General features: G+C 38.3%; 1 protein-coding gene across 1 annotated transcript in view; it reads right to left on the reverse strand.

Moving 5' to 3' along the window:
- The window catches only part of AFF2 (ALF transcription elongation factor 2), a 633,956-nt gene that overhangs the window by 36,488 nt on the left and 582,533 nt on the right, over window positions 1-14,935 (reverse strand). Inside the window, exons 10-13 of the mRNA XM_059678586.1 lie at window positions 13,236-13,395; window positions 10,682-11,689; window positions 8,762-8,883; window positions 4,370-4,592 (exon numbers count right to left, since the gene is read on the reverse strand). Coding sequence (XP_059534569.1) covers window positions 4,370-4,592; window positions 8,762-8,883; window positions 10,682-11,689; window positions 13,236-13,395 — 1,513 coding nt within the window. The remainder of the gene's footprint in view (window positions 1-4,369; window positions 4,593-8,761; window positions 8,884-10,681; window positions 11,690-13,235; window positions 13,396-14,935) is intronic.

Here is a 14,935-nt window from a genome sequence, read left to right on the forward strand (position 1 = left end):
TAAAAGTATATATTTTATAAAAATTTTTAAAAAGAAACAATCAGATCCAGATGAAGAAACAATCAGATCCAGATGAAGAAAGTAGGTTGTAAAATTTGTATTTATGTGACAGCATGTGTTCCAAGACTACCTGCTATGTTTATTCACATAGCAGACTCTCTACTCCCCACCTGGCAACTGTGGGAAGATCCTGACTGTTCTGTATCTGACCATACTTGTCATAATGCCTCTTCCTCTCTCTGTTCTTCTGAGTTTATATATACCGAAGCCTGGTATGCCCCTAAGGTTCATTCCTCAGCTCTCTTCTTTCTTGACCTTAACAGAATTTGACAATCCTGTATGCACTATCACAGATTTGATAATAAGCAGGTCACTCCTAAACGGAAACCTCAGTCTTACTCTCTCCAAAGCTCCAGGCCTACAATGACCACCTTTGGATAGTTCCACCAAGATAGACCATTAACTCTTCAAATTTCTCTGAAGCAAACCAGATCACTCTTTCTGTTAATTATAGGGTAGTCTTCCTTGTCACCAAGGCTGGGTTTATCCATGTCAGTAAGGGTATTGTGGCCATCTCTGGACCAGGAGCATTGGAACTTGTGTATTCCCCACTTTGCCTTCTGTATGAGCTACTCTGTTTCACTCCACTTTACATATTGAAATTCTGTAAATAAATTCATTTAAAAAAATGATAATGTTCCTAAAACTCTTTTTGAAAACCACTGTTCTATTTCATCTTTAATATCTTCCTCTCCATTACCCTTATGCAAACAATTACAAATTAGTATTTCTTGTATCTCCCAAACATCTCCTAAATTTGTCCCTTTCTATTCTGAAGCCTCAAAGTGCAGGCCCTCATGTCTTCTGACCGAGACTATCAAACGGCTTCCTGGCCAACTTCCAAACTCCAATCCATCCACAATCAGCTAGCTGCCTGCTAGTCTGAGCTTTTTAAACAAAGCTCCACATATTTCACTATCTTGCGGCCAAGTACAAACTAAGGCTGAGTTCCTTTGCTGGCATGTAAGGTCATCCCTGATCATCTCTCACTACTCCCTCCCATGAACCTTCCGTGAAACTAAACACACCCTACTTTCTTTGCTTTCCGCTTTCCTGCTTTGCTTAATCCTGACACTTAGAGTTGAACCCCTCCTCCACACACAAAAAAGAAAATGGGGAAAAAAAAAACATTCCCTTCATTACGTTTTTCTTTACATCCTGATAATTTACTCCGTTTTTAATTTTTAAAATTGCATATAACATCAAATTTATCATCTTAACCATTTTTAGATGTACAATTCAGTAGTGTTAGGTTTATTCACAGTGTTTTCTAAATCTCTAGAATTCTTTCATCTTGCAAAAATTAAACTCTGTCCCCGTTAAACTACAATTTCCCATTGCCTCCTCTCCCCAGCCCCTGACAACTACCCTTCTACTTTCTGTATTTGCAAATTTGATTACTCTATTTACCACACATAAGTAGAATCATTAAATATTTGTCTTTTTGTGACTGGCTTATTTCACTTAGCAAAGTGTCCTTAAGATTCATCCATGTTGTAGCATGTGTCAGATTTTCATTCCTCTTTAAGACTGAATATATTTCATTGTATGGATATATCACATTTTGTGTAATCACTTCCCTCCATTTCTAAACTCTATTCATCTGTTATAATCCAGCTTAAGAAATGCACTCTCTTCAAGGAAAACTGCCTTATGTCTATGGCCAGAAGTGCCTTAATCCTCTTGGTGCCCTTAGAGATCTGAAGAGTTTGACTTAATCTCTTCTGTATAATACCAATAACCAGATATTTTGTATTCTAGTTCTCTCAGTACGTTTCATGACTCACCTTAGATTGAGTGCTTTTTCAGCACTGGAATCATCTCTGACGTATGACGCCGCTACCCCACCCCACCCTATCCACCTTATCCTGCAGCCTAGTGCTCCTAATTATTTGCTGAATGCATGCATTCCTGCCTAGTTAAAAGGGTCACTTTAAAGATAAAAGCCAAATGTGAACATTCCTTATAGCCTTGAAAGTCCATCTTTTCCATTTGATCCTGGACCTTCTCTGATTGTCAAAAGGTCTTACCATCTAGAGCTCAATGAGAGAAATGTGCTGAGAGGCTACACATATAAAAATTATAATGATGGATATTTGAGAAAATAGTTTAAACATGATTATTGATCTTATTCAATCTAAGCACATTTAAAAAATCAGTCTTCTAAAACTCCTAAGCAAACTCCATGTTTCTACTGCCAGAGCCAGATGGCTCAGATCAAGCAGTGGAGTCAGCCTAAGACAGTGCCACTGTCTCTATGATTAAAACATGTGACAAGAACCTTCAAACACCACATCCACCATGCACACACATGGCATCATTGTCAGTCCTGGCACATCTGATTGGATGGAAATGGCTGCATTCAGCCATGATGGTGTAAGTTATATTAACATGCCCTCTGTCCATATACACCCATCCATTGAGTTAATAAATAATCTAGTTTAAGAAATGTATAAATGGAAAAGACTCTGAGAGCACAAAATTGAAGAAGACACTTGTGGAGTAGGAAGAAGGCTTATAGATAATCTAGTCAAACACACTCATTTTACAGAGATTTCATAATTTGTCCAAGTTCTCAGAGCAAAGTTGTTGCAGTGCTAACTCTATGTCAAGTCTCTTAACTCCAAGGCTAAGGCAAAAATACACCACAAATTCTCTCCAGATTTCAAGCCATTAGTAGAAGGAATGGCCAAAGAAGTGATAGTTGGTGCTTCTTTCTATTATGGGATACCTCAGTGATTTCTTTAACAAGGATGATCAATTTATAAGTACAATTGTAATCATACTTATCATGTTTCCCAGTAGTTTTTAGTTCTCATGGAAATGACTTGGCAGATTCTTGTAAGCAATACCATTTGTCATAAAAACATCTGTAATAAGCACCTGATTATTTGTGACAATATACTAGGCACTGTACAAAGTGAACTGCCTAGACATCACATATACCCTCCAAAAAACTTGCAATAGAAGAGAATATCAGTTAGAGTTTACAATATTAATTACGTTCAGTATGAAAAATAAGACTGTAGTGTAATTACTGTTTAGAATAGATGGTTTAATTCCTAACATTATAGGCAGCATTTTAAATATTAATATAAATATTATGTGTGCATACATATACACATGAATTTCATATGGGACATGACAACTTAATTATAGAGCAATTTCTTTATATCAATGATGAAACTTACATAGATATATATTTCATCTCAGTCATCTTAGATGATGCAAGACCTATAAACTAGGGTCCTTATAGCTCAGAGGCCTTTTGGTTTTTGAAGGGATGTGAAATGGATACTCTCGGTTCAGAGTCCACCAGGTTGGCACCAGACATTTTAAAACTCATTGCGTTTCACTCATTTGCTTTTTTTATGACATTTAAAGGAGACTAGATAAATACAGATGATACATCTGCATATACATGTATTTACACGGAAAGGCAGATACATTTGTCATTAATATTTACTAATGGCACTACTGCTCGTGGTAATGTACTTATATCTGGAAGAGATAAATATATTGTGTATGGACCTAAAAAGTGATACAAATTCTTAATTATCTATGCTAATTGAGCAGCAGTATAGAAAATCCAAAGGACCAGATAATCATTTAGTTAGGCTTAGAATCACAATTGTGTGATTTTATCAACAAATTCACCTTTTAAATTCCATCATTTTTAGTCACTATTATTTATTTATTTTTAATTACACTAATTGGGTGACATTGGTTATTAAGATTATATAGACTTCAAACGTGTTCATTCCAATCTTACTACTCTGAACAGATTATTATGCAGAGACTCAGGATTTTAGATATCCTTTATTCCAAGCCTTTCATATCTTGGGAGTAGGGGACACTTCTAAAATACTGACCACAGCATCTGGTACATAGTAGGCACTGATCATTTAGTGAATGAAAAAAACACACAAATGGATGGAATGGGATTGCCCACAGTCACTAAAATTTTTAGCAGGTATGAATGTACCAGATACTGTGGTCAGTATTTTGAAAGTGTTCCAACCCTCAAGATATTAAAAACTTGGACCAAAGGATGTCCAAAGTCCCAAGTCTCTTCATAATATTCTGTTTGAAGCAGTAAGACTGAAATTACAAAATTCATCCTACATTAGAATAATTAAAAATTGAAATAATGGAGAGTTTGTGTATTTGTGCGTACACACACCTACAGTTTCTCTCTGTTTCTTCCTCCCATCACCCTGCAACATCCCCATGTGGTCAAGTCTAGTTAGATATGCTGGATCAACTTGTTTCTACCTGCTGATCATAATATTTCTCCTAAGATGCTTACATTTACAGATATCCCTTTGAAAGTAGCACAGAATTTGCCTTCACTCCTCTTAGGTTTGGCAGAGTTGAACTGTCCAATCATAGGGATGTTTTTGTCTTGACTGAAGAAACCATTATTGCCACTGATGTTTCTGCTGCGTGGAAGATCCTCTGGCAGTGGGGAAAGTGAAGGAGGGAACAGCTTTTCTTCTTTTCTTCTATTTGCTCTCCTGGATGAATTATTTCTGTGTAAACAAAGAGTGTGGGGTGTCATAAATTTTGTCTGTCTTTATTATGAATTTTCCTCTGATGTTGGTACATTCAGCTGAAGTAATATTTTACTTACTTGTGATGAAGAGTATATGTTAATACATATAGACATAGAAATCTATAGAGAGATGTCTCTATAGATATAGCTATAACATATATATCAAAAATAAACATATGTCTTTGAAGCAGTATTCTACAATAAATATGTGTCTAATACAGTGTGCTCCAGTGTGATATTTATAACCTTTCAATATTGTTATTAATTAGCTTTTTGATGGAAAATTCAATGTGCACTTTAACCTTTATTTTTTAGGATAGTTTCTACTCAAGGCCTTAGGACTTAACTGCACAATCACACAATAAATGGTACAATAAACAATTAGTAGAAGTATATTTTATTAAGGTATAATGTATTTACACATTACTTAGAAATAAACAATGCACTAAATACTTTATTTTTTATTTTGTGCTATTAGCAAAGACTATTTTTAAACTGTTTTTATAATTTACTTTATTAAAGATGTCCCTATTCCTTCCCCCTTTGTCCACCTACACCCAGCCCCTACCTCACCTTCCCTCTGGCCATCACCACAGTGTTGTCTATGTCTATGGGTTATCTACATATGTTCTTTGCACTCTCTACTTTAGTGACACATTGAAAATAGCATATTTAAAATGGTCTGTCCCAAAGCTAAATCATAACAAGCCCCTCAGCTTAAGTTCTTATATTGAAGTACTGATGTACGTTAACAAACTCCATTTGAAAAATATTTTGTCATACTGCCACAAGACACCTGCAGTCCTAGAAGTACTCCTGTACATTCAAACTTATTTATCTGCCTATTCAATGGTCACTATTAAATAGACTGTGACTTTAAATGAAATAGAATAACTAAAACATTATGCTAGCTGCTTAGCATGGTAATTGGGTCATGGATTTTCATTTCAGTTACTCTCTTAGACCAGTCAATGTAGATTATTTGAATTTTAATCTTTTCTTAGACAACTAATATTGCACTGTGCAGCCATTTACTTTTCATGATTATTGACTACAATTTTCAATAGCAAATTAAGTCAACAAGGATTTATGTTTTCCTCTTGGTCAATTTCAGTCAGTGACTAGAAATATAGATTTACAAAATCTCAAATCCACAAATCAAAGATGAATGAGCATTCAAATGGTTCTAAAATGATAGAAGTCAATGCAGTCTTCTTGTTCCACTTTCTCTGTGTTGCCCCAAATTGCCAATTGTAGTAATATTTATCATCTTATCCATCTTTTGTTTCATAATGAGGCCCTATATCCATTCTTGCTTTGAGGCAATTTTTTTTAAAATTTAACTGTTTTGCCATTAATGTAATTGGTTAAAATTAATTAAAATATTTACTAATAGCCTGGCTGGTGCTGCTCAGTGGTTGAGCATTGACCCATATACCAGGAGGTCACCAGTCTGATTCCTGGTCAGAGCACATGCCCAGTTTGTGGGCTTGATCCCCAGAAGGGTATGTATAGGAGGCAGCCAGTTGATGTTGATGATTCTCTCTCATTGATGTTTCTATTTCTCTTTCCCTCTCCATTCCTCTCTCTCTAAAATAAATAAGAACATATTAAAAACAATATTTTCCCATGGATTTTTAAAGTTGCATTGATATATAGAACAATTGTAAGTTGTGATGACTGATTAAAATAATGATGACTATGAGGAATAAAATTTGTGTTCATGAGGAAGCCCCACAAATATCAGCCTACATAAATATAATCATTACCGAGGCATCAGACTTTTGGGAATTTATGTAGAAAGATATTAAGTATTGGCATCTGTCAAAGGTTTTAAGCTATGGCATCTTTAGGAGGTGAATGGTTCATTAGCCATTGGCTACTACAGTCATACTAGGCCTTACAATCTGCCATTGTACACAGTATATTAAATACTGCACAGTACATTCTGTGCAGTGGGCACTATCACCTGGCCACCTTTCCATCTGTTTGGTAGTAACCTAGAATCATAGAACCTTTAATAACTTTACTAGTAAAAAATACCCAGGGAGCATTTTCTAGAGAATACTCAGTCACCATTATAGCTTCTTAATACAAGAACAACTTTAGCTACTTTCTGCACCTGTTTTAGTAGGCTAGCGTTGGACAGCAGACAAGAGAAGTGTATTCCCACTCCCAATTTAATGTCTCATAGGCCTTGCTGATGGTTCAGGTTCCAAAGAATTGGGGAGGAACTCAGCAGGGCTCTTCTGTTGAATGAAAGGGAACTCTAGCTATCGTTGTCTGATGTGGTATTCTTTGCTAGGTTTAGAATATTCATTTAGAAAAGTGATTGTGGCCCGATATAAATTTTTAAGGATTTAGTTTGAAGGGTCAACAAAGCAAAAGGAGCAGACAAAGCTTGAGGAGAGGTTCCCAGGAGAAGATTTCTGAGAGGCCAGTCAATGCTTCATACACCCTCAACTTGAGATTTTTTTCAGACTTGAATTTTTTTGGATGAGCATAAGAACCTGACTCAGGCCCTCCTAAATGCAAAATGTGACTAGGTAAACACTACTTTCCTAGCTACAACCAAAGCAGAAATACCATAATGATCCTGATTAAAAACAATTTTATGAGAACATTAAAATTATTAGACATTTACTTAATATGTGATCATCTCTCTTCCATGAAATGGAAAGAGTGACAGGTCATTGGGTTGCTTAAGGAGACTAGCAATGGAGATTGATGGTGTGGCAATTCCCCACTGTCCATTGCCTTTTCTTTTTGCCTTTGAGTGGCCTGAACTGGTCAAAGCCTGGAAACTGCTATTGTAGTCATTCCTCCTTGGAAAGGGGGAAGGCCCTAGGATGACCATGTTTGACCACTGGAGAAGAAGCATGTTTCCCCCGTATGCCTGGCCCACCCTGGTGTGGACAGCATCGGCTTGTTCTCCTGTAGGAGTTTCTAGTTCTGAGAACTCCAAGCATATTAAAAGATGTTTCAGATCAAAGTTATAGCAGAGAATAGAGACACACTTCACAAAGAGCTTTGGATCTTTAGGGAGGGGGCAGCCCAGGGCCCAAATCACCTTATTATATTGAGTGAATCTAATGGCAATTGTTCTTTTCCTACTTTCATCTCAAATCAATAAGGATCCAAACAAGTGGAAACCTAGAATTTCTTTCTGACATCTTATTTGTGGCAGATTGATACCATATCACTGATGTTAAACAATAATCTGTGAAATCAATTGTTAGCAGCAGTTAGCCAGATTGCCTCCCTGCTCTGGGCTGCTAATAGGCTCAAAAACTGGTCTTTGATGGAAGTAATCACTAATGTTGAATGAATTTATGGCAATAATTATCCAGATGGAATAGTTCCAGTAACTGACATGATTGTTAGTTAAATGATATTTATAAGACAGAAGAACACAGTCACAGTGCTTGGTAGAAACAGAGAGGGCAGGAATTCTCTAGGGAAGGCTGGGCTATTTGAGTGAGGAAAAAATAAGGAGAACCTCCTTACTGACTCTGGCACCTTCCACAAAAAGGCATAAAGGTAAAGAGGTGCCAGCTGACTGGAATTAACCTATTGATTCCTAGCTGGCTTTCCCCAATACAGAACTGCCTTGGGGAGGGTCATTCCCAGATAGCTTATCTCTCTGGCCTTTCAGACATGTCATTCTCCTGACCTCTGAGGAGTTCGAGATATAGCTACTCTAAAGTTTCATATTAAGGTTAAATAATGATACCACAGAAGAAGCAGCAGCTGGGTCATCTTGTCAAGCCCAAGGGGTTGCTTTCCAGGGAAATTGTTTAATCACCATCAGAACTAGATGTGCGAGAGTCAGTTATATGGTTCAAGCAATAGGTGTTTTTTGATACTGCACATTTTTTAATTCATTTACTTCCTTTTTCCCTTCACTTAGTGCTAAAAGTTCACGTTGGCCAATTTTGGTAATCAATGTAAGCTAGAGTAAAGAAATGTTGTTAAAAAGTTCATGGTGTCACCCTAAAGCTGGCAGTCTGTATTCCACCCGATTAGCCTAATCTTGTTAAATCAGGAACAGCTGTCAAGGCTGGACTCAGAAACTCCCCCCCCAAAAAAAAAGGTTTTTTAAAGTCTGAACAATTGAAGTATCATACAAACACAGGGAAAACTCACTCTTTAGTGTAAGAAGGCTTGTGGGGTGGGGCTGGTGAGATGCAAGGGGGTAGCAGGCAGATAGTGGTGGCATCGTCCAGGCGTTGCTTCTTCTCGGGGATTTTTTCTGCAACTTCTGTTGGCTTTAACAGGAAAAAAAATGCACATTTTAAAATAAATAGCACATGTAGACTTTTAAAAACAATGAGCAAAGTAGACAGTTTGTTTCTCTTTTACCTTCTAGGTTAGATAGGGAAGTTAAATATGCACCTTTGATCAGACAGAAAAGCAATTAGCCTTGCTCCTAACAAAACTCCTAACAAAACTTCGAACTTTTAAATTGATTTTTAGAAAGAGGAAGGAAGTGAGGGAGGGAGGGAGAAAAGTAGGGAAGGAGGAAAGGGGAGAGAGAGAGAGAGAGAGAGAGAGAGAGAGAGAGAGAGAGAGAAAGAGAGAGAGAGAGAGAGAGAGAGATATCAGTTGTCTCTGAACACACCCCCACCAGGGATCAAATCCTCCACCTTCTGATGTATGAGATGACACTCCAACAAACAACTTTATCACATCAGCCAGGGCCAAAAGTTTAAATGGGAGACACTTGAGCTGTGATGTGAACCTCTGATTAGAGATTGAAATCTCATACCAAAAGTAAAGAGAATCTATACTTTTCAGATACCTCTCCCATTAATAAATGAGCAATTTAGGAATTAACATTGAAACTCTGACATGACATAAATGATGTCCAAGCAACAAAGATTGTGAATAACCTATAAAGGGCAGTAGTATAATCAACAACATTCAATGAAATTAACTATGTACAAGGAACTCCTTGGACTTTTACATGTGGTTGTTGTGAAGCTATACTTTTATCCCTGGTTGTAGTGTTGTCCTCACTAAGAGTGGGGACACAGTAATAGGATAAGGACCACTGACTTTGGTTACTATTTTGGAATAGCCTCATTGGATAAGTTGGTGCACAGATCAAAGATAATACCTTCTATTTTTGAATCATTAATGCTAAATGAAAACTTAAATCATACTTTTCAGCAGTATGGCTTGGCCCTAGATAGTACTTTTCCCTAATGAAGAATCTAAGCCATTTCTGATCATTCTTAAGTCTATTCTGGGAAGGGACAGAAGAAATGAGGAAAGAATTAGAAACCTTCTCTCTAGCTACTGTTGCAGCCATTAAACATATTACCCAAATCACACAAGATGATATTACTCTAAAAAACTACCATGTCTGGAGCTATAACAGAATGAATCTATTACATATAAACTCACTTCCCTAGATGTATTTGACATATGAGGCCATTGTGCATTTCAACTTCTGATTATAATTTTTAGCCCTGGAATTCAGCCTTAACCATATGCAGGAGATATTTTTACAAGTCAAGCCAACCACACAAGTTAGAGGATCCATTGAGCTTGGTAGAACATAAGTCTACTAGGAGTCAAAATAATCGAAGTGTAATCAAAGTGGGTTGTGGGGGTGCTGATGCTTGTTAAGATCAATTAACAGGCCCAGAGGATGCCTTTGAACTTAGGAACCCTTGGGTTCCCTGATGCTGCTAGAGTGGAGGACTGTAGAGTAATGACCCATGAGTCCATGAAAGCAGGAGCTGCTTAAGTATCCTACCCCAGGGATTGACAGCCTGGGGCAGAAGACTCTCTTCATATTCTTATTTCCTATATGTAACATATTTGATCCCTCCTGTTACATATTGTATATTCTTGATATTGGCTTCCCAACCCTGATAATTTCTAACACTTTCTCCCTGGTCATGTCAAATATGGTATTTCACATGGAAAGCACCATTGCTTTCACCAAAGACTGCAATCCATTGCCACTGACATTCTTAAAAATAATACTCAAGATCAAGTTAGTCAAATAACAGCCATTGTTCATGATCACTTGGCAGACCACATTAAAAAGCTTACCTTGTGCTTCCTCTTGCCCTTAAGGGTAGGTTTTTCCACAGCTGAAGCAGCAATCTGACGCCTGGGTTTTGAGGAAGCCTCTTTGTAGTCTGGCTTGGCTGATGCTGCTTGGAGTGAGTTGTGGCCAGGTACTCTAGATAGTAAGTCAAGGTCAATCTTTACCCAGAGATTTTTTGGATTTTCCTGCTCTCTTAGAGGAGATAGAAGCCCAGTTTGCATTATAGGGATGGGTGAAAAAGTTGGCTCCTCATTATTGATGGATAAATTGTTATAACTGCTGCTGCTGGCTAGGGTGCTGAGGGTCTTACTAGAACCACAGGTTTCCTTGGATTTGGCAAAGTTGCCCCCAGGAGCAGTGCAAGGAGGCAGGACTTTGATCTGCAGGGTTTCTTCCTGATCTGTGTTGGAATCAGATGTAGACGAATCTGTTTCAATGAATTCCCGGGACTTTGGCACGATTTTCCCAGGCCCTCTATATTTCTTCTTCTCTGAAGCCAATGGGATGTGAGACCTTGGTTCTTTCCTGGGGATTGGTTTGTGGGCAGTGGCTTTGTTGCGGCTTCTTGGTGGGTCAGGAAGCTCCACACTTCCTTTATCTTTGGGAGTGCTGCTGGTAATATTTGGTTTGGGCCAGGTCAACTCATCAATGCCAGTGTTCTTCTCAACCTTTTTGGGCTGTTTCTTCCCAATTGTCCTTTGAGAAACTGTCTCAACAGTTTCTGACAACTTATGCTTCAAAGCCTTTGTTTCTAGAGTTTTCTGGGTGGATCGTGGACGGGCTTTTTCCCTGATGAGACTGAGGAGAGGCCTTTCTTTGGGTTCAGCCAGGATCTGGTTGGGAGTTGTTTTAACTTTGACCTGGACTTCCATTGGTTGGACGATTGGAGGAGGCACAGAAATCGTCTCCATGGGTGTCTCATTTTGGCCACAAATAAATGATTTGTTCTGGGACGTCACTTTGTTAAGCCACTTATCCAACTGCCACTTGTTGGTTGAGGGCGGCTCGGGCTACAGATTGAGAAACAGCAGCAATAATGAATTTCTCATCTGGGAAAGATTCAGAATGACCCTAAGTACACTGACTTCTGGTAAAAGCTTTGGATGTTAAGTGGCCAGTCACACATTTACAAGCACACACACAGAATCCACATTAATCAAATTACCTAGAGAGCCAAATACATCACAAATCAGCCCCAATCTTCTAATTTAAACTAATTTCCACTCTTCTGAAAATATTCTCCACTCTCGCCAGGAACCAGAAAGGAAAGACTTATTCACAGAGAGGGTGTTTTTTTTTTTTTTTTTTTTTTTTTTTTTTTTTTTTTTCAGGAGCGTGTAGGGAGTCCTGGGGTAGAGGGGAAACCTTTTCCCCAAATCCTTTGGTGAGACTCATTAGTTAACCTATTACCAGGAGGCAGAGGCAATGATCTCTGGTCCTGAAAAGAAATGTAAGCATGCCTCAAGTGTAATTCAAAAGAAAGGCTTTCTATCTGACAAAGTGCCAATGCCTCCTATATGATGCTGTAATTCATTATAAAAAGAATAGGAATTTTGTATTTTTACTGAAGGCTGAACATATTTGACTTCTGAAAAACCACTGCACTTCCTTGGTGTATGGGGACATGTATGCCAACATTAGTGCCCACTGTTAAGCCATGAAAATGATGCGTATAATTCAGATGTTTGATTTCTAACTCTGAACTCTGCCTGTTTAGATAAAAGAGCCAACATTTTTATTAGAATTGCTCTTCTTTTGAAAGATGATGTTCCAGCACTGTGAGAAGCTCTTGACTTACATTTACTTATTTCATCCTAATAACAACTCTATGAGGTCCTTGCTATTATTATTCCCATTTTACATATGAAACAATCAAGTCCTGGGAGCTTAAGAAATAACTTTCCCAATATCTCACATATAAAGCGATGGTAGAGTCAGGCCTTAAACAAGGATCTATGTGTTAATAGAACTGCTGCCCTAATGTCAGAGCTATGCTGCCAACAGTGGGAACCAATAAGATTTCTTGGGCCCTTACCCTATTACCCTGTGCAGGTTGGAATCACAGCTACTAAAGTGTTTTTTAATCCTGTCACCCTCTATTGGCTGGTACCATAAGCATGAGCTGATGTCTTTCAAAAGAAGATCACTTCTTGTGTTTTAATTGCCAAGTGGCAATTCATTGAATCAACCCAGAGTAAGGCATGGTGTTCCCAGAGCCAGAAATGGGTCTTGACTGGCTTCACTGGTTCTCTAGAAAGATAATTTGTTAGCCCAGTTATTACTGTTACAGTTTACATGTGTGGAAGCTTGAATGTTCAAAGTAACTGAGTCATACAAGTCAGTCACCCAGCCAGCGTCTGCCTATTGGGAACTGTGTGAATATATGTTTTAGAGGGGAACATGCTATCAAATACCTGAATACTTTTATGAAGTATTTATTGTGCTAAAATAATTACTGTGCTGAAAGTGTGAGTGCATGGCTGGGTATTTAGGGCGTTGACTTAGTGACAGTCAAGACAGGCAAATCGTGGTTGGGGCACTTGCCACTTCACCCACCTCTGGAGTTGCCACAGGAGGCACCTCATTGGATTCGCTGTCCGTGGTGCTGCTTTCAGTGTCTGAATCTGACTCTGAGCTGCTCTCGGAGTCACTGGAGCTGCCGGATCCACCACTGGCTTGCACTGCAGGTGGGGGATGAGGCTTGGCCAAGGGTTGGCTGAAAGAAAAATGACATCGTTCATTGCCCTTTTCAGTCTCAAACCACCATAAAGAGCCCAGCTCAGCATAAGGACCTCTGATCTGTGAGATACAGGCCAAGTGGAGCATTAAGTCCTATTTCACAGATGGAAAATATGAGGCTCAGTAAGGGGCCCATGGTCAAAGTTTTCATTAGAACTATGTCTGTGTGTGTGTGTCCAAGTTCCTTGGGTTCCATAACACTGCTTTCTCTCTCCAAAAAATCTTGTGTCCCTCACTCCACATGAAAACTTAAAGCCAATGTTGCATCGAGATAGATACAAATGCACAGCTTTAGATTCCTTTTTGGTGTGTGTCCTAATACTTTTATTTATTATTTATTTTTAAATATTTGTGTTGTTGAAAGTATTGCAGATACCTTCTCCCCCCCCCATTGACCCCCTCCTCCCTCTCCCACCCCCTTGATCCCATTTTTTTCCAGTTAAGATAATTTTCATTTTCTGTTGCTATTTTTTTCTTCAGAAACCCATAGGTTGTCAAGGGGCTCTGATTTTAGCTATACACATAGTATAGTCTTTTCATCAAGAAAGGGTGAGTTCAATCCTCATTTTAATGAGAGAAAACAAGTCCAGTGAGGGGGAGGGGATTGTCTCTGCCTCATAGCTAGTTAGGAAAGTGAGACTAAAATCATAGACTTCAAGTTCCCTCAAAGGGAAGAGGCTGTGTAAAGCATATTTACTGCTGGGTGTCCAATACCTATCACTCAGCATCATAGTGACCATAGTTGACTATATGAATAAGGGAATGAGAGGATGCACTTCTTGGCCTCCTCCACCATAATATTTTGTAAACTCTCTGTAAAACTCTTACCAGGAGGGATGATCATAAAGGACCAACCATTTCTAATGATTGATTTTACATTTGTAAAGCTAAGCAAAACATTTGAAAGTTGATACCATTTGCTACTTTGCCTCTATTGGCAATCAGTACTCTTCCTAAGTAATCATTTTCTCTTTGTATCCCATAAAAAAATCAACCTCAGCTCCCTCTTGGCATGCTGGGGTATGTCATCTCCTTTTTGTCCTTTTGTTTATTATCTCTTTGGACCAAGTTTTGCTCTGCTTTCACTCAGAAATGGGGATCTAAAGTTGGGGGAAGGTTGTCATCTCCCTCTGTCTCATGAGCCCAATCTCCTTTTTGTTAATCATGGTGAAAGGTGGTTTAAAAACCTTTCAATATAATACCATAAGATATTCTGGAAGCCATGTGCTGAAACTGGGATTACTTTGCCTGAAGAAGACTGTAGAGCTAGTAGGAGAGTGGTTCGTATGATGATAGTCTTAAAACAAACAAACAAACAAACAAACAAAAAACTAAAGGTCTGACCTGTAGGAAATGGTGTGAGTTTATTCTGAAGGCTTTCCAAGGTAAAACTAGGGTGAATATTTATAGATCTAGACAGGAAGGTTTCTCTTCAACATCAGGAAGGAGTTCTAAAAATCTACAGCTGGCCAATTAGCTTTGTACCCTTAGGCGACTGAATAGCTAGAAGTAAAGAA

Source organism: Myotis daubentonii, chromosome X (genome assembly GCF_963259705.1).
Source record: "Myotis daubentonii chromosome X, mMyoDau2.1, whole genome shotgun sequence".
Classification (NCBI taxonomy): Eukaryota; Metazoa; Chordata; class Mammalia; order Chiroptera; family Vespertilionidae; genus Myotis; species Myotis daubentonii.